The 23,542-nt window shown below is 37.6% G+C and overlaps 1 protein-coding gene across 1 annotated transcript in view; it reads right to left on the reverse strand.

Moving 5' to 3' along the window:
- Positions 1-23,542, reverse strand: part of SORCS2 (sortilin related VPS10 domain containing receptor 2) — a 111,751-nt gene that overhangs the window by 23,980 nt on the left and 64,229 nt on the right. The window contains exons 13-19 of the mRNA XM_034064787.1: positions 13,814-13,934; positions 12,349-12,482; positions 11,581-11,709; positions 10,021-10,192; positions 6,455-6,641; positions 2,570-2,703; positions 1,284-1,407 (exon numbers count right to left, since the gene is read on the reverse strand). Coding sequence (XP_033920678.1) covers positions 1,284-1,407; positions 2,570-2,703; positions 6,455-6,641; positions 10,021-10,192; positions 11,581-11,709; positions 12,349-12,482; positions 13,814-13,934 — 1,001 coding nt within the window. The remainder of the gene's footprint in view (positions 1-1,283; positions 1,408-2,569; positions 2,704-6,454; positions 6,642-10,020; positions 10,193-11,580; positions 11,710-12,348; positions 12,483-13,813; positions 13,935-23,542) is intronic.

Raw genomic sequence — 23,542 nt, forward strand, 5'->3', positions numbered from 1 at the left:
AATGAATACTTTGCATACTCCATAATATAGCTACGAAAATAAGAATAGAAATGATGCAACGAAGGCTAACGACTGCCCTCTTAGAAATAATAAATCCAATATTTCTCTGGAAATTTTCAAAAATATCTGAAATACTAAAAATGACCTGTTCCTCAGTGAACAGACTGTAAAATTCTCAATTTCTTCATGTATGTTCCCTGGATGAACACCTGGAGAACTTAATGCAAGGCAGAGAAAGAGATCCTCTGGAATGCATGAGGCAAACCTGGCCTCCCTAACACTTCCATCAGAATTGTACTTTAATGTGGTTTTCTTTTCCAAAGACTTCTTTATTTCCCCCACAGCCAGTACTTTCTTGCTCTTACTATCAAGATTGGCCAACATTAAGAGCAGAAGGAGTGTTGGAAAGCCAAAGTCGCTGATCTAGTCACACTAAAACTTCTAAGGATTTCTAAAAAAGTGGATGGAATTATAAGTGGTAGTATAAATGTTAAATCCATTTATCTTAGGGAAGGAGAAGGTTCACAAAAGCTCCATTTAGCAGGAGTCTTTTATCATTATATTAAATTAATAAGTGTACTAAAAGCAAAAAGAACAGAATCTTCTTCAGACAATAGAGATGTATCATGTTGTGTATTTTATATCTGAAGGCTTTTAGCTTGCATTAGAAAGAAGCTTTTTCACTTATCACAACTCCCATATGTGACAGCACAAATACAAATGTATATAATTTGTTGGCACTACATTTTTCGCAGTATATTATACCTTCTCACCACATTATATGACAAAACAAAACACACCAGGGCACACTGTGAAACAAAAGCTGAAGGGTTATTCAGTAATTACAGCACAGCTATACTTGATCAAAACTCTCAAACTCCAAAGCAACTGTGATAAAAAGGCAATTATTTCATATTGTTTTCAGTGCTGAGAGCATATACAGAACTTTCTTTTTTTTAGAGGTATTTAAACTACTTTATCTAAAAACTGAGAAAATTTCTAGGCACTATTGCTATATATAGCATATAGGAACCATAGTAACATCTGAAATAAGCAAAGAAAGTAAAATGTTTCAGATTAAACCCTTCCATACAATCACACTGTTCAACTTCATGGAGTTACCTATTGACAGTTCATCCCTCTAATTTTAAGAATTGTATGTAGCATTAGATATAATTTTACAACAGGTTCAGTAGTGTCAGAGCTGGTTAAAGGGGTATAAGAAACAAGTACACATGAAACAAACAAAAAAATCCCCAAGAAAATGAAGAATAAATTCTCACCAAAAACATGGACAACTTTTGAGTCCTGAAGCATGGAGCTCCCACAGGAAGCTTGCACTGTTACTCTGATGTCACCTGTCTCAGCAAACTTTGTCACCAGAAAACTCTCCAATGTAAGGAGCGGCTTTAAAAATACACAGAAAAGTTTAAAATAGAATTTCAGCAATAACCATGGGAACAGTGTCCTAAGAGAATGTCATTAAAAATGTCACATCAATTACACAATTAATCAGCATTTTATCAACTTATTCAATCACAGTTTTCAATATAGAATGTTTCTTTCCCTAAAGGGATATTTTATAAACAGAATAGCTGCTGGATGGGACAAACATTTCATTTAGAATAATACATTCAGATCCCACTGTAATTTTGAGGCAGGTTCAACAATCTCTATAAGATATATGTAATAAATCATTTGCCTCAAAACATGTAGAGTATGTCGGAGTTAAAAGGATTAATTCTGTTGACTTAGAGCACAAACATGAAAGTGCACCAGTCCACCATAATCTCCAAGGAGGAGCTGAGACGTTCTGTTCCCTAACCACCATCCATATGAATTACAAAATCCCTTCACATCGATCTGCAGTGGCTGTTCTAGCAATAGCAAAGTCAATATTATGAACAGATACAGATCTGTTATTGAAAGAACTACCTTGAAAGAAATTAACCCAGCCAGCCCAGCCAGGCAAGAAATATTCCCAATAGAAATATCTGGATATTTATTGCTCTAAGATATGTCTATCTCGACTTTCTATCCCCAAATGAATATCACTAGATTGTTTGAGTGCTCTCACTGTTTTCATATCCTCTTAGATCCTCATTATTTTCGATATGCCAGTTTATTTTAAACTCCCAGAAAATATTTATCTACACAGTGAATATACAGCACTCATATTATCAACATGAAAACGCATAAATCCAAGTCTCATCATTCACCAATGCTATAATCATAAATGCACCCTCCTCCACAATATTTTTTCCACGGGTAATGAAATAGAATAAATTGTTGCTCCCCCCAAAAAGAAAGTCGTTTAGAGTTCAAACTAATTCTAGAAGAGAAAATACCATTTCCAGTTAAGTAGCAATAACGGGAAATTAACATCTTAAATGTATGTGATTAACCAAGTGAAGTTAGATACTGCTTGCCACCAAACATAACTGGCTTTTTGGAATGAAAGATGTTCTAAAAGAAGACATGAAACATGGCAGTACCTCTATCAAAAGTTGTCACTCAACCTTTATTAGAAAGAGATTGAAAATCATCTCAGTCAAAACCATTCATGTACCTGTAGATTGTTCCCTATCCACCAGTAGAAGACTGTCAAATTAGGGTTCTTAGGCAGTATGATGGCTGTCAGGTTCACCTCCTGGTTTCTCCCAACGACTGGAACCACTTCTAAATTTAAAGCCTGCAGTGGAGCTGAACAAAGTTCCCAAAATATCACTGAACAAAAATCCATCAATTTATTAATGACTCTTTTCCCCAAAGCCTCTCAGCTGCACACCATAAGGTCCTGAAATTACTTTTCCTTCCCTCCTGCTTTTACATCTGTGTTGAAAGCTACATGCATAATTGGAAGGACCTCATTTCAACACACCATTCCAACCCTCCTCCCCACCAAACCAACCCACAAAACAACCCCTAAAGCAATGAGACAGATCACCAAAATGTACCTCTCTGATCCACTGGTTTAGTCCCTGGTATAAAGTGGGAAAAAGCAATCTCAGCTTTTTTTTTTTTCCATTAAGTAATAAATGATCAAATGAATAGAAATCTAATAAACCTGAAACTGCTAAGGAAAAAGCAAGAAACTAAAAAGGAATGTTGCTGACTGCTCATTTTCATTATAAAATATCAGCTGTTAGGCTCACAGAACACAAAACCTCTCATTAACGCACAATTTAAAATAGACGTGTGCATCAGGGGAACATTTTTTTGGAAACCAAAATAGATAACCTCTGTACTCCAAAATGTGCCTTAGAGTGAGCTTATTTCTTTCTGAACTTCTGCCGATGATGGCTGTAAACATTATTACTTGTATGAAACAAAGGCATCATTACGATCATTTTATCTGCTGCTTAATGTTGTATTTTGTTTCATAGTACAATAACTTTACTGAAAGAAAATCTTTCCCTTGGAGGGTTTTCAGTATATCTTTTTCAGAACATCTGAGGGTAAAAGCTTTATAATAGCATACTGTGGTAACTAAAATTTCTTAACTTCAGCTGCAACATCTATCCAGGACATCAAACAGCTGTATGGTCCAACATGCCTTTATTACACAGAATGAATACTAAGCCATCCATTTTAGTTCCATTCTAAATACCTTTTAACTCAAACAAAGTCTTTAATCCCAGTGCAGACTTAAAGGAAATTAACACTGGTCTAACGCCTTCCTATTGCTCTTTCTTTCATGAACTGAACCATTGCCCATTCACTTCTAATTTTTACTAAATTATTTTAGTAAATTCATCTTAAGAAACTGACTGAATGTCCCAAAGAGCAAGTTGTCTGAGCTGTGCACACCTCACTTGAACAGCCTGTGTGCTACTTCATCCAGATGTTAAGGCTCTACTTTCATTCTGCATTTTCTCCAATGACTCTTTAACCACGTATGTGAATTCAAGGCATGTTTGCTGCTTAAACAAATGATTTCCCAATAACCTCTTTACAAAGGGGGAGTTAAGATGCCCCTCCTATTACTAGAGCTTCAAGTGAAAATTCAGAAATTGTAGGAATTTGTTCCTCCTAGAAATAGTTTTTCCTTCTGATGAGGTAAATCGAAGAAGTCTGGAGAGATCTGCATCACTTTTAATTTTGCCATAAATTTACATTTTCCCAGAGGAAACTGATCATTATGAGATATGGTTTTGCTCCTGAAGATTACTTTCTTTTCCAAAATTTTTAGAAGGAAATTGTTTGGTACTTGAATGAAGGCTGTTATTTTAAGTTTGCCATTCCTATATATTACAGAGCTAAAAATAATTACTGCGGGTTCTCCTGCTTGTCTCAGTCACATAATTCCATAATGCATTTGAACAAGCTTTGTAGCACCCTTCATTGTGTACAATTAGGAATGAAGTTGACTACCACGATTTCTGTTTGACAGAGCTACAATTTCAGTGTAATTTTCAAAGCTTTCTGATTATTCACACTATAGAGATTATGGTATCATGAAAAAGAAAATGCAGGCCTAAATCTTAATTTCTCTTTATTTTTGGGTTACCTACTCACATTTATACTATCAGACTTGCTCTCATTTCTTTTACAGTTCATTAACAAGTTGCAAATTGTGGGATCTGGATGATGTCCTGCATTACAGCGCATTCCCATAGCAATAGAACTTGTCAGAAGTAAAAAATATTCCCTATGCCATTTGTCCCTGAAAAAATTCCCTCAGAATATATCAACTGGAAATAGAGTGAAAGCAGGACTCCATGGACATTTCTGCTTTCATTATATTCCACAGTGAAAAGTGTCCCTGACTATGAGTTTCTCTAGAATGCAGAAATTGCATTTTAATTTGTCCTAGCTGATTTCCTCAGATCATTCCAAAAAAATCAAAAAGAGCAAATCACATCAAAAGCATTTATTCAAGCAGGCAGGGTGACATGCTTCCATGAGTTCCCTAGACCATGAGCCACATCCACAGACAAGCTCAGGAATTGACCACATCTGCTTCAGTGCTCAGCTGCCTCTGCACTTCAGCACCAGTCCTCTTACCACACCAGTCACACAAAAATACCTCTTGCTTCTGTAATTTCAAATCCACTGTATAAAACACAATCAACACCTCTTATTTTTACTGTTTATCCTGATGTAGGCTACAGCAAAAGCATATTTTGAGAAAGCAGTGGTTCTGTTTTCCATCAGGGCTTATTTGTCATTCTCTGAATGGTGAGCTGCTCTCCTCAGAGTTTTTTGCCGTTCATTGCTTGTACAGATCTACAGTTGGCATGCTTAATCTACTTCTAAGTACCTAGAAGGTCCTAAAAAGTATTGGTCCTAAATAACTTATCTGGAGTTGCAAAATCATTTAAAATACAAACAGAAAAAGAAATAGACAATTATATTGAGGTGGAGAATTCAATTCTGATCGTTTTCATTTGATTTTAATAGAGATTGGCTATTAGCATTAATGGGCTGGGCTCCATCTGCTTGACTGGAAACTCTGACCTTAAGGATTAGCAAAATACATAAACATCAGCAGTCACTAGACAGGCTGACATAAAGCACACGGGTATGTGCACAGTCTTGTATGTGGCTCTAGCAATTTCCACTGCTTTGGGATTAGGATGGAAGACACGCCAATCACAATAGAGGCAAACAAACACCTAGAGAATTCAAGATGAGTATCTTTTCTTTTGATGTTACTTGTTTCTGAATTTTTGACACATCTGAAAAGAGGCAAAGCAATAGCTGTCTTGAATCTCAGAGAAAGAGGAAAATTCAGTTCCAGTTATAACTTTCCTTCTTCATTTCAATTATGAGATGATTGAGGTACATTAAGCTTGCAATGGTGGATGGTATCCCCTGTGCTGTGCTATTATTTTCTTTTAAATCTGTTTGATGAAGTTTTTAAGCTCTTAATTAAGGAGAAGGAGAGAAGTCTATGTCAAGCAATACTGCTTGTCAACACAAAGTTATATCCAAGTACCACTTCAAAACTCTTTGAGAATTAACTACCCAAAATCCAGGTTTTAGTACTTTAATGAGTAGCATGACTTTTAGAAACAGCGAGATTTTGACTATTTTGTTTTTTAAAAAAATACAAGAACTCGTATGTTTCTCAACATGTCTGTCCACTTGCTTCACACTAGAAGCTCCTAAAAAGACAGAGCTTGAAGTGTTAAATTTTAGCTGCTAAGACAGCCAACAGAGTCTTGAGTCAGCAAGATGGATCAAACTGAAGATCTGAACTCAGGCATGCTTGCTATTTAAAAGATTAATACACCACCCTTCTCCCAGGTCCAAACAAAACTAACTCTGACCCCCTAATACATTAGGCTTGCAAGCCTCTGCAATACACAGTACTGCAAGACTGCATGAGATTATTGAAAAAGAATATGCATTCTTCTCAATTGTGACTAGTGATTTTCTTTACTACTGTATAGTTGTCGTGAGGTTTTTATACTGCAGTAAAAGTAAGAAAACCAAAGAGCTGATTTACAGTTGACTTGGATGAACACCACAGCCTCATCATGCCCAGCCACATTCTCAGCCTTCACAGAGACACGGTAAATCCCAGGATTCTCATAGTGGTGACGGATGGGTTCTCCGGTCATCGTAAGGTTCACATATATCGCCTTAAAGCCATCTCCAAGATCTACCTGGTATTTGGTATTCAATACATCACCCTAAAAGGAAAATATATAAAAAAATATTCTAAATGGCCAAAACCAAAATAGACAGGACACATGGTTATAATAATTTCCTGAACCACAATAGTATTTCTACCCCCAGCGAAATATTTTGACTCAATCACAATAGTTGCAGGAAAACCACTATACCCATGGCAATGATTTTAGTGCAATAGGTCATGTGTGTATTAATAGAAAAAAATACCAAATTTTGACAGTAAGGTGCTACCTTAAAATAAGAAAGACATCCCAACACATTAACCAAGCTGTATGGCACAGAAACCATCACTCTTGTCTCAATGAAGCTGGACATTAGTTAACATAATGGTGCAGGGCAGCCCCAGGATCTGGAGTGATGTTCATTTGATTGCAAACAGCTAAATATAGTTATTGTAGTGAATCACCACTCACCCAGTGAACTTCTAGGCTATGTAATTATAAAATAAAACTAATTAGTTTAAACATTCCTCAGAGCACCTTCTAAGCAGACCACTGGCATCTCAACCGCATGGCCTTCAAGATCTATACTGGGATCTTTGCGCAGTCATACTACACTGTACAGAGCTACCTGCATGTTTAGAATGCCATATGTATGCTTAATGACGCAGATTATTGAGCTAGGTTTGGGAAAGGGTTTAAAAGTCCAGCCAACTAATTCCGTCATGTCAAACATCTCACAGAATTTATTTCATTGCACTTCTGCTAAGTGCTCCTTTAAATCACACTGTCTTCCTAAACTCAGGCCTAAAATACTACCAAACTGATACTACTGTCAGAGGACAAACATATGCCCATCACTCATGTCATGGTGTGGCTGCTCAGGAGAGAAATCAGGCTTTTGCTAAGTCGACTGGTGATGTGGACAGAGTCAAACAAAAATTCATTTCAACTTCTAGCAGCAACACTTTCTCAACACTCCTGGCAGCACTGCCTTAGTGAGCTGCCCTGCAGCCTCAGTAGTGTTCAGCGATATGTTCCTCCCTGCTTGCCACAGCACACAGCCATCACAGTCATACAATTAAAACAGGCTGCAGGTCCAGGCTTGGTAGAAAATACTTTGTATTGTAAAAACAGTGTTGGTTTAAAACCCTTCATTGCCTCTAGAAAAGGAATATATACATGCATATGCTAATCAGGTGACCTGAATGGCCATCGGAGCAGAGGGTCGACACCCTTCAAAGTATTCAAAAATCACTTTCCTGTAAGCCACTCTCTGAAATAGGTTTATATCAAAACATAATCCCAAAAGTCAGCACTAATGTAAAATCAAAGGAGGCAACAAAGCCTAGAATTTACGTACCCTGGCATTACAAAACTATTATTTCCTCTTTCTATTATTTTGCAGTTTGGTTGATTTTCTTCTATATTTTATCAGATGAAAGAGCACTGCTTATAATGCAAAAGAATACCCATGATAAGGAGGGTTATCAAATACCTAAACACCATATTTCAACACACATAAAGGAACTTAAAAGCTTCTTCACTGTATTTTTTTCCAAATAACATCTTTTTTTTTTGACAACAGATGACTAGAATTTAGCAAAGGAGATAATGTTATTAAAGTTTAACGCAAAAGAGATGTCTTCTTGCCAGCAAGATGCCAGTAAGTAGAATCTGTTTAAGTGATACTAGCTTGCAAACAGTTCTTGTTCAGTCTTTCTTATGCTAACAAGTACACATGCATATTTTTTCCAGGTGAGACAGAAACCAGTGTTGAAAGCCAATGGATGCAATCTTCTCTTAGCATTTTATTTTAACAGCTTCCATACTGCTGAGATGAGAATGCTGTCTTCAAAACGCCAAGGCACTTTCTATTTCCCTGACCAGGAAAGACAGCTATCAGTGGGCAGATAACAAAAGAGTCAGAGAGGGAAAACATAGCTAAATTTAAAAGGAACTGGGGCTTCCTCTTCCATGCAAAATAGATGATTGTAAAGACATTGTTTATTTATACATTCAGCCAACAGAATTTAGGAAAAATAATTATAACTGTACATTATTATTTCTAAGGTCACTTGTAAACTGCCAAAAGCTACCAAAGCCTGTTTTCTTTACTTCCTGATTGTCCTGTGCCTAATAACATGCATTCACATAAATAAGTAAATCAATTTTCTTCAGCAGAGAAAGTGGTATGTTTTGGTTTATCCTAGTAGAGCTGTTTCTTAAACTCAGTAAATGTTATGAATTCTCTTTAGACATTGTTGTATAGATTAAATACTAAAAGCAGCTTCAGGACATTTGAGTATAAGTATTATTCTTAGCCATAGGGGGCAGCAAACCGCTAGGTTTCTTCTAAATATGCCTTCCACTTCTACGTACTGAGCAGACTTCATCAGAAAACGCAGCACGGGATTCCCTTCCAGATCCCTCACTTCTGAAGATTTTTGAGTAGTTTTAAATGCTTTCAGTATTGCCACCGAGATTCCTGAAAGCTTCAGTAGGAAAAAAAGTCAAGCTGCCAGTCAAAATCATTAGGAGTCCAAATTGCAACCAAATGCTCTATTCTTACAATAAACATTTCCAAACAAATCCTAAAAAGAGAAGGCAGCATAGCTTGCCACACAAACTGTTGGGGTACTGCAAGCATTGGGACAGAGAGCCTGTGAACTGTTAAGCAGCCCGATGTTCTGCACATAACCTTCTTGATTCCATTACAGAAATTAATCCCAAGTGTCCGATTTATATTGCACAGGTTTGCCAAGACGTGTGAACTTTGTTCAAGTTCTTGCAAATCAGTGGGGTTAGCCAGGAAGTACAACACTGTGGTAACCTGAGCACAGCAGTTATACCCTAATGCTAAAAAGCAAGCGTTAGGAAATACACCCACAGCAAACAATTCGTCCAAAAGTTACTCACTGCTGTTGGTCAGGGCTTTAGAGCGTTGTCTCTCTCAATAAATAGAAAAAAATCCATATCTCTGGGAACACAACTAATATATAATAAACGTCCTTTTGTTGTGCTCTTTGCTGATTTCTGTAAACCTTTGCCTCATTCCTTTCTGAAAAGCAGATTCTCAAAACCACATCAGAATATTAAATGCCTGCATTTCTGCTCTTCTCTGATAGAGCAGTTGAAATTTTCAGTCTAAGGAGACTGGTAATTTAGTTCCTTTGATTTTGCAAGAAGCAGTTGCCTTTAAGGAATAATTACTGACTCCGTCACTGAGGAGACAAACCCCATTCTGTGGACAGAACGTGGTGGTTTACTGAGCTTACTGCATTGTCTGATTCACTTAAAGACAGAAGTTTCAATATTCAGAGTTATTTGTCTTTATCTCAATCACAAATTAATCTTTATTTAGCAGTAAAGCATGGAGGAAGGAAATGAACCCTAAAAGTAGTGATGAAACTTTCATAAAGGCAATGTTCATTCCCACCTGCTCTTGTCTGACAATGAAAGTGATGTCTTCCCCAGGTTTAATGGCCAGGCTTTCTTCCCTGATGCTGATCTGAAGTCCTTTGGGAGCAATCAGTGGACACATATGCTGTGCTAAGTTCTGCTGCAGGTCTACGCCACCTTCACACACGTTAGAAATAACTTTCCTGTACCTGCAAAAACAGTACACAGTGGGCACAGTGAATCAGAGGTGAGGAGAATACCATCAGAGGCACTGAATATGAATGTGATGGCAGCTAATGAACATTCCTTGGGTTCACAAACAGACAAGATTACAGATGATCTAAACGAATTCATGAGGCAAATACTTTGATAAGGGTTATTGCCTTTACTGAGTGAAACCTGTTGAAGAAAGAGGGTGTGGAGCTCAATAATGATTTCATTTGTACGGACTGGAAGACTCCGCCTTTTCTAACTTAGAACCATGACTCCCTCCAGGAGCTAGATCATCTTCTGTTCTCTCTGCCATACCCTTTCCTAGTGTTCAGCAGTCCTCAATGCTATGGAGGTCTTGGTTCAACCCCCAAAGAATAGGAAGAAATTAGACTAAGTAGCTTCTGCATTAAGCTAGAGCCAATTGTTTAACTGCTGCTCTCAAATCAATGCATTTCTTAAAATGCTTAAAGCATTTATTTAACATAGCAGTATAAAAGATTGAAAAACCTAACACTTATAAAGAAATAATAATGGAATATCGGATGTGTACAGTAACTATTTACAGACCATTTTCACTCAGGTAAGTTATTCTTAAACATCCTTTAAAATTGGAGTCAGATTTCACTCTTTTGAATTCCTATTCTGTATACCACAGCTGTCAGCCACAACCCAAAAGGCATCATTTTCCTCGGTAAGGCAAATATACACAGAGACTGTGATTCTATTGCCAGATTTGACATTTCATCGTTTGGTTCTCATCTCCACAACCGACAGAGATGATGTTATGATAAGCCAGAATAGATGCCAGCTGCAAGTTATTCTCAGCACAGACGTCAGACTACATTGTACTGTATATTCTATGCTGTATTGTTTACAGTTACTGAAGCTTTCCTTTGATTCTGAGTGGCCCATATGGTCAGGAAAAGAATCTATTCTCCACAGAAATCCTTACCCCTATAGAAGTGAAGTGGGATGTTCTGTGAGATGATACTGGCTCCTTAGAGTAGTTAATTGCATTCAAACTGAAAATTGGTTTGAACCCAAGCAAAGGGCTAAAAGAAAAAGCTCTGAATGGACATTCCTAACAATGGCTACCACACACCACAAAAATTATAGGAAAAAACTAATAAGAAGACAGCTCGCCCTCTTTTCAAATGGATTATTTTTTTAACTGCTGTGAACATGTAAAGTAATATTTCTCTTTCATTAGTTTGCAGGCAGATTTTGCATGTGTTCTAAAGCAGAGTCAGAACTTCCACATTTCCCAGTTTTTCCAGTTTGCCTTATTTACATTTCTTTCAAACTACCTTTGTGGCCCCTGGTCAGAACGTTCTCCTCCTCTCTGGAAGGCTCTGCCAGCCAGTAAAACGCAAAATCATCTTACCCAGTGCTGCTGGTGTATGCCTGCCCCAGCACACAGTCTTCAGGAGGTGCTTCTGGGTTAAACCAAAAGTCAGCAAAACATTTGCTGGACTCTGACTTCAGAGGTGCGGAGCGCTCAAACCCATAATCACTGAAAAACATCAGCACCAAGAGTGTTACTTCAACACCACTTCATTCAACAGTCTCACTCAGGGCGGATGAGACTACTTTTTTAAGAGTAAAACCATATTTTTGGTATTAATCTACCAGCTGAACATGCAAGTTGGTGAAGCCAGTTCTGTTCTAAGTCGAATGTCAACAGGACTTGCATACACTTGAAGAAAAATTGGTTGCAATTACTTTGTCAGTTCTGCAAAATTAAATCTTTTGGTAGCCTAGATTTTTAACAGGTTTTTTTACCACTCAGACCAATATATTTATTCTGGGTTGGATTTGGTTTGTTGTTTTTTGGTTTTGTCTTTTTTCGCTTTATTTGCAAATAGAAAGGGTTTGCTTGCCTTACAAATCAATCTAATAGTCATTTTTCAAGTCTTGATCAATAGAGAAAAACATCAGGATTTGTTCAGTCAGGTAAAACAAATACTTAAAACCCGGCAGTGTTTTTAAACAAAGGCAAATGCAAAAGCAACATGTTATTCAAAGAACAGACTGCCCATTTGTTTATACATGGGTATGTGGGGAGAGAGGCAAAAGGAAGAAAATAAATCCATCCAAAATGCTAAGTAACTATTTACTAGCGATAAATCAAAAGGTCCACAGACAGACTTACCATAGGAAATCAGAGTTCACACATTCACAGACTTTGGAAGTGAGAGCTGATGTGAAACTTCTCCCTTTAATGCACCATGATGTAATCTTCCTCTTTCGAAAGCTCCTCTGCTGGCCCATGATGCAACGATCACCCTGAACATCAAAGCACCGGACTTATTGCACACTTTAACTTACATCGCACAGATGTGACCTTATATTGTTCTGAGAAAGTCTGGTCTTGCTACCAAAACTATAAACTTGTGTAAACTCTCTCATATTCAATAGAAAACTCTCTTATCCATGGCTGTACAGTAATGGGCCATCACACAGTTGTAAAATACAGTGTTATTTCAGGGCACAACTCCAAAGATGTTCCTGAAAATTCAAGTTCAATTCAACACCATGTTTCACATGTGCACAACCTAGGTGCAACTACAACTGGCCATTTAAAAATACAGTGTGGATGCAGATGGCTGAAGTTCTACCTAAATCATTATGTCTCGTGTCGGCAGTCAACAAGCATTAACCATGCGAACACAGGTAGAATAAGGACTATCTGCACTGCAAGTACTCTGTCAAAGTCATTTTAGTAGTTTCAAATTTCTGAAGGACAATTCAATGCCAATACCCCAGATACTGTTACTCTTCAGGCTCAGATCCGCATAACATTCCTTGTAAATACACAGCATTCCCAAACAAGCAGTGTAAAATTAGGCATGAGAACGAGCAAATGAAAGCTGGAGAAGCACAGTCATAAGCCAAAAAAACCCAACCCTGCAGAGAGATTGAGAACAAATGTACTGGAAGAAGCAAAACATAATCAGAATTATGATTAATATATTATGAATTCTATGACATATTTCATTTTATGAAAAAAAGAAAAAAGGGGGGGGGGGGCAAAAACCCAAAACAAAACAAAAACCAAACCCCATTTAGTCAATAAATCATATAGAGAATGTGGCTTCCCAAAATTGCATTTGGCCAGAACACCAGGATTAGCACAGTCTTCACGCATTACTGCAGAAATGGTATTGCCCAAAACAACTGGACTCCATTACCTGATTGGTCCACTGATAACTTAAATTACTTCTGGAATGGACTTTACTCATGGCAATTTATGCATGAGTACAGTATGTAGTCCGAAAGTTGGCAGAACACACAAATGCATGTTGAAATTGCTTCAATCAATATTACATGCTTTAGTTTATGGTATATGCTTCTCAACCCAGTAGGACCACCTATTATTATGGCAAACCACCAGATACACTTCTGTCTTTCCCAGGACACAGATCACACAACTGAAGGGAACATAAAATCCTCTCCCATTTCAAACTCTTGTAAAATCAGCAAATACCAACATATGGAGATCAAAGCTGAGGATGCAGCATCCAAATGCTATTTGAAAACATTTTCCTAGCACACAGCTCTACATGAATCCAAAAGCTATAGAAAAGTTGTGGCAGTTAACGTAAGGATGTGAATACCTGTAGATTTGTGAGCTCCCAAGACTCATAATCATCATCAGTGCACTCCCTGGGGAAAGATGGTCTGAAGTCCACCTTTACCAGTTCCCAGTCTGAACGGTAGCTTATATGTCCAAAGACTCTGAACAGAAAAATCAAAAGTAAAATCTTACTGCAAATAAATACCATACATCTGAGAATCAAATTTTCAGCTCTATCTTTTCCTTTCTACAGTCATGGCTCCCTACCTAAAAGTCCCTCGCTTTTTTTCTTCCACTTTCATTCCTCTTCATATACAAAGTCTTAGCTAGCAAACACTAATTGTCCACAAAAATGTACAATGAAAAAAACCATAGGTCATAAATTTGTTGGGTTTTTTTGTTTGTTTTTTTCCCCAGCAAAATTATCCAGTAATTTAGATGGAAAAATACTACCATTTCTAATTTAGAGCCCAGCATCTTTGTCTATTATATTGTAATATGAAATATACAGAATGCTCAGGTTTTGACAGGGAGATCAGATCAGGAAGCAGAATCAAGGATCACTGGATTCAATTTTCAGCTCTGTCACTCAATCTGTGTAACTATAGTGCAACTTCTTCAGTTATTTGGGGGGGTTTTTTTGTTTGTGGAGGTTTTGTTTTGTTTTTAGCTTCTACAGATTTTAGATGGCAACCTGCTATTGTTTAAACTCACAGCAGGATCATGAAATTGTATTAATTTCTAAGGAATACACTGCATTTACACATTGTTCTGATGAACTCTTGAATCTCCTCCTCATTTCAGCTAGTCCTATGTATTAAAAAAGTCACAAACTGTAAATTTCTTTGAGGGAAAGAGGGGGAAAAGAAAGGAAATCTCATTGCTTTAAAAACCAAACTGCGCTTTCAAAGCAGCCAAAATTTTCAAAGTCAGAATACTTATTTCCAAAACAAAACTGTTAAGAATGACATCCAGCAACAAATTAGAAAGGATAAAGACTCTATTTGGGCAAAAGTCAAACGTATTTGTGGTTTGTATCAGGCTTATGTGATGTGATTTACTTGCCAAAGAATTCAAGCTTGATTTTGAAGCCAACAATTTCTGTGCAGTTCATACTGCACAGAGTTCATGTTTCAAGATTTAGTAGCATTCTCTAAACTAATTCATTCCTTTTGTTTTGCCCTCAATTTTGTCCAAATCCAGACAAAGCAGGAATGGTACAGTTTTGCTAAAAGCATTCTGCTGTGTGCAGTCTCTTCTCTTGTCCTGAATACCAGGTTCAAAGTGGAACTAGGGTACATCAGAACTTAGGAAATAGTGGATTCTCTGCAGCACAGAGGCAACATCATCATATTTATAAGCATCCTTTATGGTAGATAGGTGTAGAGCTCTGAAGTCTACCAAACAGGCTGAAAAATAGTTGTAGAGACTAAAGATGTACAGTAATTTCCCCATTTTCTTTCTCCTGTCTTTGCTTCTCAGTTATAGCACAGGGATGTAAATATCTACAGATTATCGCCCACACTGCTCACATTATAGTGACTGAACAATCCATGCTCACAGGAAACTTCACCATCAGAAGCACACTTAACTAAGCAGAAACCTGCAGTTAGTTTGCATGCCTTCCTGTTTCTTGTAAGGCTCTGAGATTAAAGGACTTGAAGCAGCTACTTTCCTTCTAAATGTACCCATACCTTAGAGGTAGAAACAATACACAAAAATTAAACAATGTGGCTATATGTGCACATAGGTGTGTGGTCCCACTTCTCTCACTGAGACCTACAGGTTTGGTTCCCTTTTTCTGGTTCAGCTGGATCCTGAGAGCTGCTGTCATCATATAATCTTAATCACTTGTAGTTACATATTCAATAAAGTGACTACTTAGGTGGTCTCATGCTTTTTCCACAATGCCTGCTTCAATATGACTTGCTTTGCTGACAGGCATGAAGTGTCTTTTGTATGCTAAATACCTGATTTTTTTTTCTTTTACAATATTTTTTTCTTCCATACAAGGTATTAAAATAAGGCAGACTTCGTTATGTGCTTATATAGCTACCCACCTTAAAAATCATTCTTTAGGCACCACAAATCTTTACAAACTGGTTACATTTCTTTTGTTAACTCATTTATCAACAAATACATTCAAGTGCAAGGAGCCAAATCTTCACTCCTGCCTCAAAAAGGCTTTTTTATGAATAAATGGCATTTTCTTCATTTGTGTTAGTTATTTCAGGCAGATTATTCAGAAAAGGAGAGGAGATGGATGCTTCAGTTCAATACAGAGCAGAATAATCACTGAACTACTGATAATTATCTTTGAGGCATCACAGAGGGTGATTCCAGATGAATACAGAAAGGGAAACATTTCACATATATATACGTATATATATATGCGTGCGTGCACACACATATATATGGAAACAGCAGAAACACGTATGTGTGTGTGTATATAACCATACATACAAAGCAGCAAAACAGAGCCCACCCAGGGAATTAAAGAATTAATTGTGGTATCCACAAAGATACCAAGCAAATTACTAAGCTACCCACTTATAAGCACCTTGGAGATAATTAAAATGATAACAGCCACCGTGGATTTGTCAAAACCAAATCATGTCAAACTAATGCAATTTTTACTTCTTTTACAGCATAACCACTTAGTAGATAAATGTAGCATATTTTGACCTTTGTTAAAACTGTAACACAGTTCTAGCTGCCACTGTTGCAAGATAAAAAAGAAAGCATCAGTGCAGATAAAATCATTGTAATGAGGAACAGCAGTACATATGCAATTAGAAGAATCCATTTTCAAAAAGGAGTCATCAAACACAGAAATATTTTGAGGTAAGTATCACACAGATATGATGGGTCCACAGTCAATATTTTTATTAACACCCATGTGTTCAAATAACAAACACCTAAAATTTGGGAGATATATATGCATGTTATATGCATGTTTACACACCCACTAAAAATGAATTTGAAGAGGGGCAAGGATGACTCATAAGCTGCTTAGAGAATATAACTAACAAAGAAAGTTTGAAAGAAGTGCATTTTTCTCCGGAAAAGATAAAGATGAGAAGTACAATGAAATGTCTTCAGAGGGTCTTGTTATAGGTTGAAGAGTTGTCTTCAAAGAGACCTGGAAGAAGGGCAAAACCCAGGAAGGACAAAAATCAATAAACTTAAAAAGTTACAGCTGCACAATTCTCTCATTCCTACTCCTCAGCACTGGTGAGGTCACACTTGAGTGCTGTGTCCAGATCTGGGCTCCTCAGTACGAGAGACATGGACAGATGGGAAGGAGTCCAGCGAAAAGAGCCACGAAGTCGATGAAGGGGCTGGAGCACCTCTCCTGTGACAAAAAGCTGAGAGAGCTGGGGCTGAGAGGCAATAGAAGCAAACTGGAACATGGGAGGTTCCCTCTGAACATCAGGATAACACGTTTTTACTGTGAGGGTGACTGAGCACTGGCACAAGCTGCCCAGAGAGGCTGTGGAGTCTCCAACCTTGGAGGTACTCAAAAGCCATCTGGAAAAGGTCCTGGGTGGCTGGCTCTTGGTGGCTCTGCTTGAGCAGGGGGGGTTAGAAAAGGTCATAGAATCACAGAATCAACTAGGTTGGAAAAGACCTTTAAGATCATCAAGTCCAACTGTTACCCAAGGACTGCCACTAAGCCGTGTTGCAGCCTATTCTAATGCCTGACTACCCTTTCAGAGAAGAATTTTTTCCTAATATCCAGTCTAAACCTCTCCTGGTGCAGGCTGAGGCTGTTTCTTCCTGTCCTATCACTTGTTACTTGGGAGAAGAGATAGCCACCTCCTTGCTCCATCCTCCTTTCGGTTAGCTGTAGAGAGTGATATGGTCCTGCCTGAGTCTTCTCCAGACTAAACAACCCCAGTTCCAGCAATGCAGTATCTCTTTTGTAGTGAGGGGCCCCAAACTGAACACAGTATTTGAGATGTGGCCTCACCAGTGCCAAATACAGGGAGATTATTACTTCCCTAGCCCTGCTGGCTTCAGTAACAACCTCCGGAGAACCCTTCTAACCTCAGCCATTTTGTGATTCTGCGATGGTAATACAAGATACCGAGGCTGTTTATTCTCCAGAAATTAGTGAAACAACAGGATTAGAGCCAGATTTTTGAGATTATATTGCTCAGTCCCACATCCTATATAAAGTTACAAAATGTATATAAATTACTCTAGAGATTATGTGAATTCTCCTAAAGTAATACAGAAGCTACATACAAACTATATGTGTATGCAGCAAAAGCACTACTTCAGTGGGTGAACTATAAACCTCTCCTCTGTAGATTTTTAGTGAGACAGAAATAACTTTTCTGCCTCTTGGTCCAGCCTCTTTCAAAAAAAAAAAAAAAAACAAATTACTCATTTCCATTAGGGCTGTTCTGAGTCTACAGACTGAAAACCATGTTTGACAGAGCACAGTAACTGCACTATTGATTCCATCATTCTTTGCCTTAAAGTAACAATCCTGAGATTCAAGGAAGTGTACCAGCACAGCCACAAACCCCATGAAAAATACAGTCATACAGATTTGCAATTCCTGGGGTAAATTTCCTAAGGAATCCAGCTTAGCAAACTGTTTGACAAAAAAGACTTAATGATTATTAATGCTGTTGCTGCAGTAACACGAAAGGGGTTTTGCACATGCACCAGAAAGGCCCACTTAAATGTATTGCCAAATCTTATTAGAACAAAAAAGAAGTATTTTTCCAAAGTAAAAAAGATATACATGTATTAAGTAGGAGTCAATAGATGAGACAAAAAAAAAACCCGAGCTGGAATAAAGCAATGCATAACAGCAATCACAATCTAATTGCTCAGGTGCAAAATATATATGTCCAATAAAATCATACGAATGGAAAAAACTGGAACAGTGCAGCAAGTGTAACTGATGATTAGAAGTTAAATATCAAGATGATAGTAATTCATAAGCTACTAAAACCCTCCTCTGATGAATTACATTTCATTAGAAAGCCATCAAATAAATTCTGTTGAAACTATGAAAGATGACACTGTGATAAATAATTTTTGAAAGAAATTCCAATTACCTTGGAAATTAATTTAGTTTTATTTGCAAGAATTTGTGATCCATAATTTTAACTTCAGTGTTTCAGTTGCCAAGCCAACTTTGTACATTTGTTCCTAGTTCATTTATGAGCACATAATTTTTTAATTTGACTGCATCGGTTAATAGATAAGACAGTTACATGTAGTTTTTAAGCTAACTCATTTAAACTATTTGCTGGAGATTGCTAGTTATTTCTGTTCCTGATAAAGCTCATAATCAGGGGGAGCTAATTTAACAGAAATTATATGCAATGATAATCTTTTCCACTAAATTCACACTTCTATTCAATAAAAAAGTGCATTATTCAATAGCTGTTCCTAGTTCAGATGCACAGTAGTAGCTGTGTCATCTGCTGCCTGTATCATCTGCAAACAACCTGACTTCAGCTATGCTGGTGCTGATGCTGGAGGCTCCCAGAGTCTTACCAGGTAAATATTCGGCTTCCCTGACCTCATTTGGGAGAAATGATTTTGACAACACACTGCTCACTTCAGATGTCACAGCCATAACTTTTTATAACCTCTACACTTGCCTTCCTCTGTTGCTTTTCTGCTGTGTTCTTCAGGACCTTGTTCATAGGTTTCCACAGCATCAAAACATTCTTTGCCATAGTAGATGGATACACCTTGAGCTGTCATATTATGCTGCTTTACCTCTGAGCCATTAGCTATATTATCTCTGGACAAAGAGAATGGCTTTAAGCAGTCTCAGAGCAGCACAGCTGAACCTGAAACAGTTTGCTTTACTGGTGAGTATCTGAGAGCACTCAAAGACTGTGGAGTGGCAGGGGTGATCCTGCTGTAATATCCCACCAAGACAGCATGTGTGCAATTTATTGATATATAATCCAGCACCTGAAATTGTCCAAATTTTGCAGTTGTACTGAAAACTAGTGATGACAACTGCGTGATGCACAGTTACTTCTGTTTGAAATCAGATGACTCTCATTCTAGACACACTGCTTTAATCTCCCAAGTGCTGTGTTGGCTTTTGTTCTCCTCTATATGACTTTGTCAACAACCACAATGTTTGAAAGAGCAAGCTGACTGCACTATTGACACACTCCGCTAACTTAACCTGTCAGTTGGGAGTGGAGCCTTCAAATGTATAAAACTGACCATAAAAGGTAGGGTTTGAATCAGTCAGTTGAGGACAGTACATACAGGTGTATGGGCAATCTCAGTGGCTCTGTGTTAGATAACATCTCTAAATTCCTCTGAGCAGCACATAAGCAAATGTGTCCAAGTGTTCAAGGCCAGGTTGGACACAGCCGTGGGTGACACGGTTTAGCGTGAGGTGTCCCTGCCCATGGCAGGGGGGTTGGAACTAGATGATCTTAAGATCCTTTCCAACCCTAGCTATTCTATATGTGCAAAAAGGCAAGGACATTAAATTCTTTATGGATCTGAACCTCCACATTCAACAGTGAGTATGTGACCTAGCTAGGAAAGGAAACCAGACTCTCAGAGATACTAGTTAATTATTTTAACAGCTCTCCATCTCTGGGAAAGTATTTGTTTAAATGGAAGTAGTCACAGAGCTACGATAAAAAGTGGTATTTAGATCTTGCTCCCCATATAAGCCTTGCTTTACTGTAGTAAATCATATTAGGAAATATAATTGTCAGTGAACTTGATGTATTGTTTTGGGTTTTTTTTAACTGTCACACCTCCCTAATTATTTTTATAACAGAGCTGCAATTGCACATTAAATATTTAATCTACCTTATAGTTCACTAGGTATCAGAGACCATTTACATAAAACCAGTGGCAACATTCTCAGTTGCCTTTTACATTAGAGAAGTTTATTAGAAGTTTCTTTCCAATTTATGGTGAACTCAAGGATCCAAGTCCTTTGCTTCGCTTAGACCTTCACACAAACAATATCAAGATAACTGGAAAAGCAAATGTCACAATTTTTTTGTTCTGCCTCTTGGAGTTTGTATTATTACAGTGCTTTTGAACATACAGCAAGACATATGACCTCCCCATGCCAAAATCTGTAAAGAAATTACCAAACTGAGGAAGTAAAGTGATGAGGCCATGGCATGGAAGGACTTGCTTTATCTTTAGGGTAATCACTACCAACAGGTAGTTTTCTCCTTAACTCACAGAGGCAGTAACATCAGTAATGATAGAATTTCCAAGGGAATATGGGTTGGAAGAGCAGGCTAGCCATGACTATGTCCTACAGTGCTATTTAAAGCTTACCATTTTCAAAAAGAAAATGATAGATTAATCTTTATAGCCATGCTTTCCTTCCAACAGTTGTCTTTGCTTCCTTTACACCATTGTAAAATCAGTAATGACCAGATAAGTCAAAGGGGTCATACTAGTAAAATGGATGAAAGTAACATTAGATCCAAGCTGCAGTCTGTTATACATCAAGATTATCATTCAGCATATTTTTCTAATTCCCCAAAAGAACGTAACAGAGGTCACATTTTCAGTGGCCTTCCTAAATTGCAACTCCAGAAATGATGAATGCTTCCATGTGCAAAAGTGGACACCTGCCTGCATAAAGCAACTGCACATAAAAAGCTCTTATGTACACAACAGATCATGTGCAAATATGCTGAGACACTTATGATTTAAGTGCCTTACACTACAAACACATGCATATACTCAATGCAGTAAAGAGAAGAGTACGGGTGTTGGGTTTTTATTTTGATTTTTTTTTGTTTGGCTGCCAAAGTGAAAAATAAGGGGAGGAAACAATCTAGTTGCAACTGAACCAAAATATGTTTTTTTATTGTTTTCTACCCCTCCACCCCCAATAATATTTGCCATTCATTCTTTTATGCCCAAACATCTTGTTTTTGGCTCTTTTTCAGAGGAAAAATAATGGAAATGAATATTTAAGATCTTAGAAGTGCTGTGGAGGACCAGGATGAGCCTGTTCCCATTTTATCCAGAAGCTCAGTGGCTCCATGATGTTTGTTAATTATCTCCAACATTTTTTTCCAACTATTTGGTAAATTCCTATCCAAGAACAAAGTTTTAACATGCAAGCTGTTAGTAAAAAATTGCAGATTTGATGCCTAGCCTGATGCCTTATGCAGAAGTAAATACAAATTGGATGCTGAACAAAATAAAGAGAAACATATGGCATTGTAGAGAATAGCTTTGCTTCATTCAGCTCTCCGCTGTCATCGTACTTCAAATCAAGTTAATCTGGGATAATGGCAAAATGTTACAGTTACTTCCTTAGCTAATACTTCCCTCCCAACCTCCAGCTTACATATTTAGAAATCAGGTCTCTTTTGTCACAGGTAGGAAATTCTTCATTCAGACTTCACCTGGCAAAGCCAGAGTAAATAGCCTGCGCTCACTTAAATGGTAGCTCCTTCATTTTGAGAGGAATATAGCAAATATAGCAAAATGGAGTTCAAGGCCCCACCCAAAAATAAGTAAAATGTTTAAAATATTTTAGTGTTGGTTCAAGTTTCTAATGTCTACCTCATTGTCACCATTTATTAGAACTAGAAGCTAAAATGGAACTGTCTCCCTGAAAGCAAATTTAGAGCATCACAGCTGCAGGCACCCAGTGACAGGGGCTCAAAGTGACACAAAAACTCCATCTGAATAAAAAAGTCAAGTGTCACCCTTTTTCTGTCCTTCTCCTTTAAGTAGGGACAAAGTGATGAAAGATTTTTAAAGGACATGCATTCCTAACCTTTCAGTTTCTCATATTCGAATATATTTCCAGGTCTGCTCTAAATATTGGCTTTAGCATAACAATGAAAGAACCATGTTCCCATGCTTCTCAGTATGTTTTGAGAACTATGGAAAGAAATGAAATAAACAATGCTTTACCCTCTGAACTTCTGAGCAGAGGGAGAGACAGGGGGTGTCCCATGGTCTTGGCTTCAAGACCACAGGTTGGCATTCACTTGCTCTGCTAACATCTGTGTCTACAGAGATGATGGTAAAGGCATTATACTTGTCACTAAACAGACATCTGTACAGCTGGATTAGCAGGTATGTAGATTAGACTGAAGCAGAGTAATTGGTTTGCTTTTTCAATGCTTTTATCACTGTCTATAAGTTTTCTTATATAACTTTCTCTTATATAAGTTTTTCTCATATAAGTTTTTTTTTCTTGTCTTTCTATAAGTTTTCTCTATCTATTGCCAAACAGGTATGTTCCTCATTATGAACAATCATTTCATAACTGAGCAATGCTTTTCAAACAAGAGATTAACTAGCTGCAAACAAAACCTAGAATTTGCCTTGGGAAATCAGGTATTTTTTTACATAGTGAAGCTTTACCTACCATCTATCCACACCTTTTAAGGGCTCCAGTATGAGAAAGATCAAAGTGAAGAATTCACAACACTGAGAAGTACCTTCACCTAATAAGATTACTCAAACAGGAAAGGTAGTGTGCTGCCACATGTGGCACTACAATAAGCCCCACAAATACATGTAATGTCTACTTTTACTGATGTTGTTAAAGGTGAGGTTGACATTCCTAGCAGAATTCACAGCTGCAAAAATCCATATGGTTCTCCCTAACACCTGTTAATATCATATCCACCTGTTTCGAGTAAGACTATTTCCTTGCTTCCACTATCACCTAGGAATGCAACAGGAACAACAGACTTTCAAGACAGCAAAATGCCCACGCAGGAGTTCTGCAGTTCAAAAATGTCATAAAGTTCCCAGCAGC

Source organism: Melopsittacus undulatus, chromosome 7 (assembly GCF_012275295.1).
Source record: "Melopsittacus undulatus isolate bMelUnd1 chromosome 7, bMelUnd1.mat.Z, whole genome shotgun sequence".
NCBI lineage: Eukaryota > Metazoa > Chordata > Aves > Psittaciformes > Psittaculidae > Melopsittacus > Melopsittacus undulatus.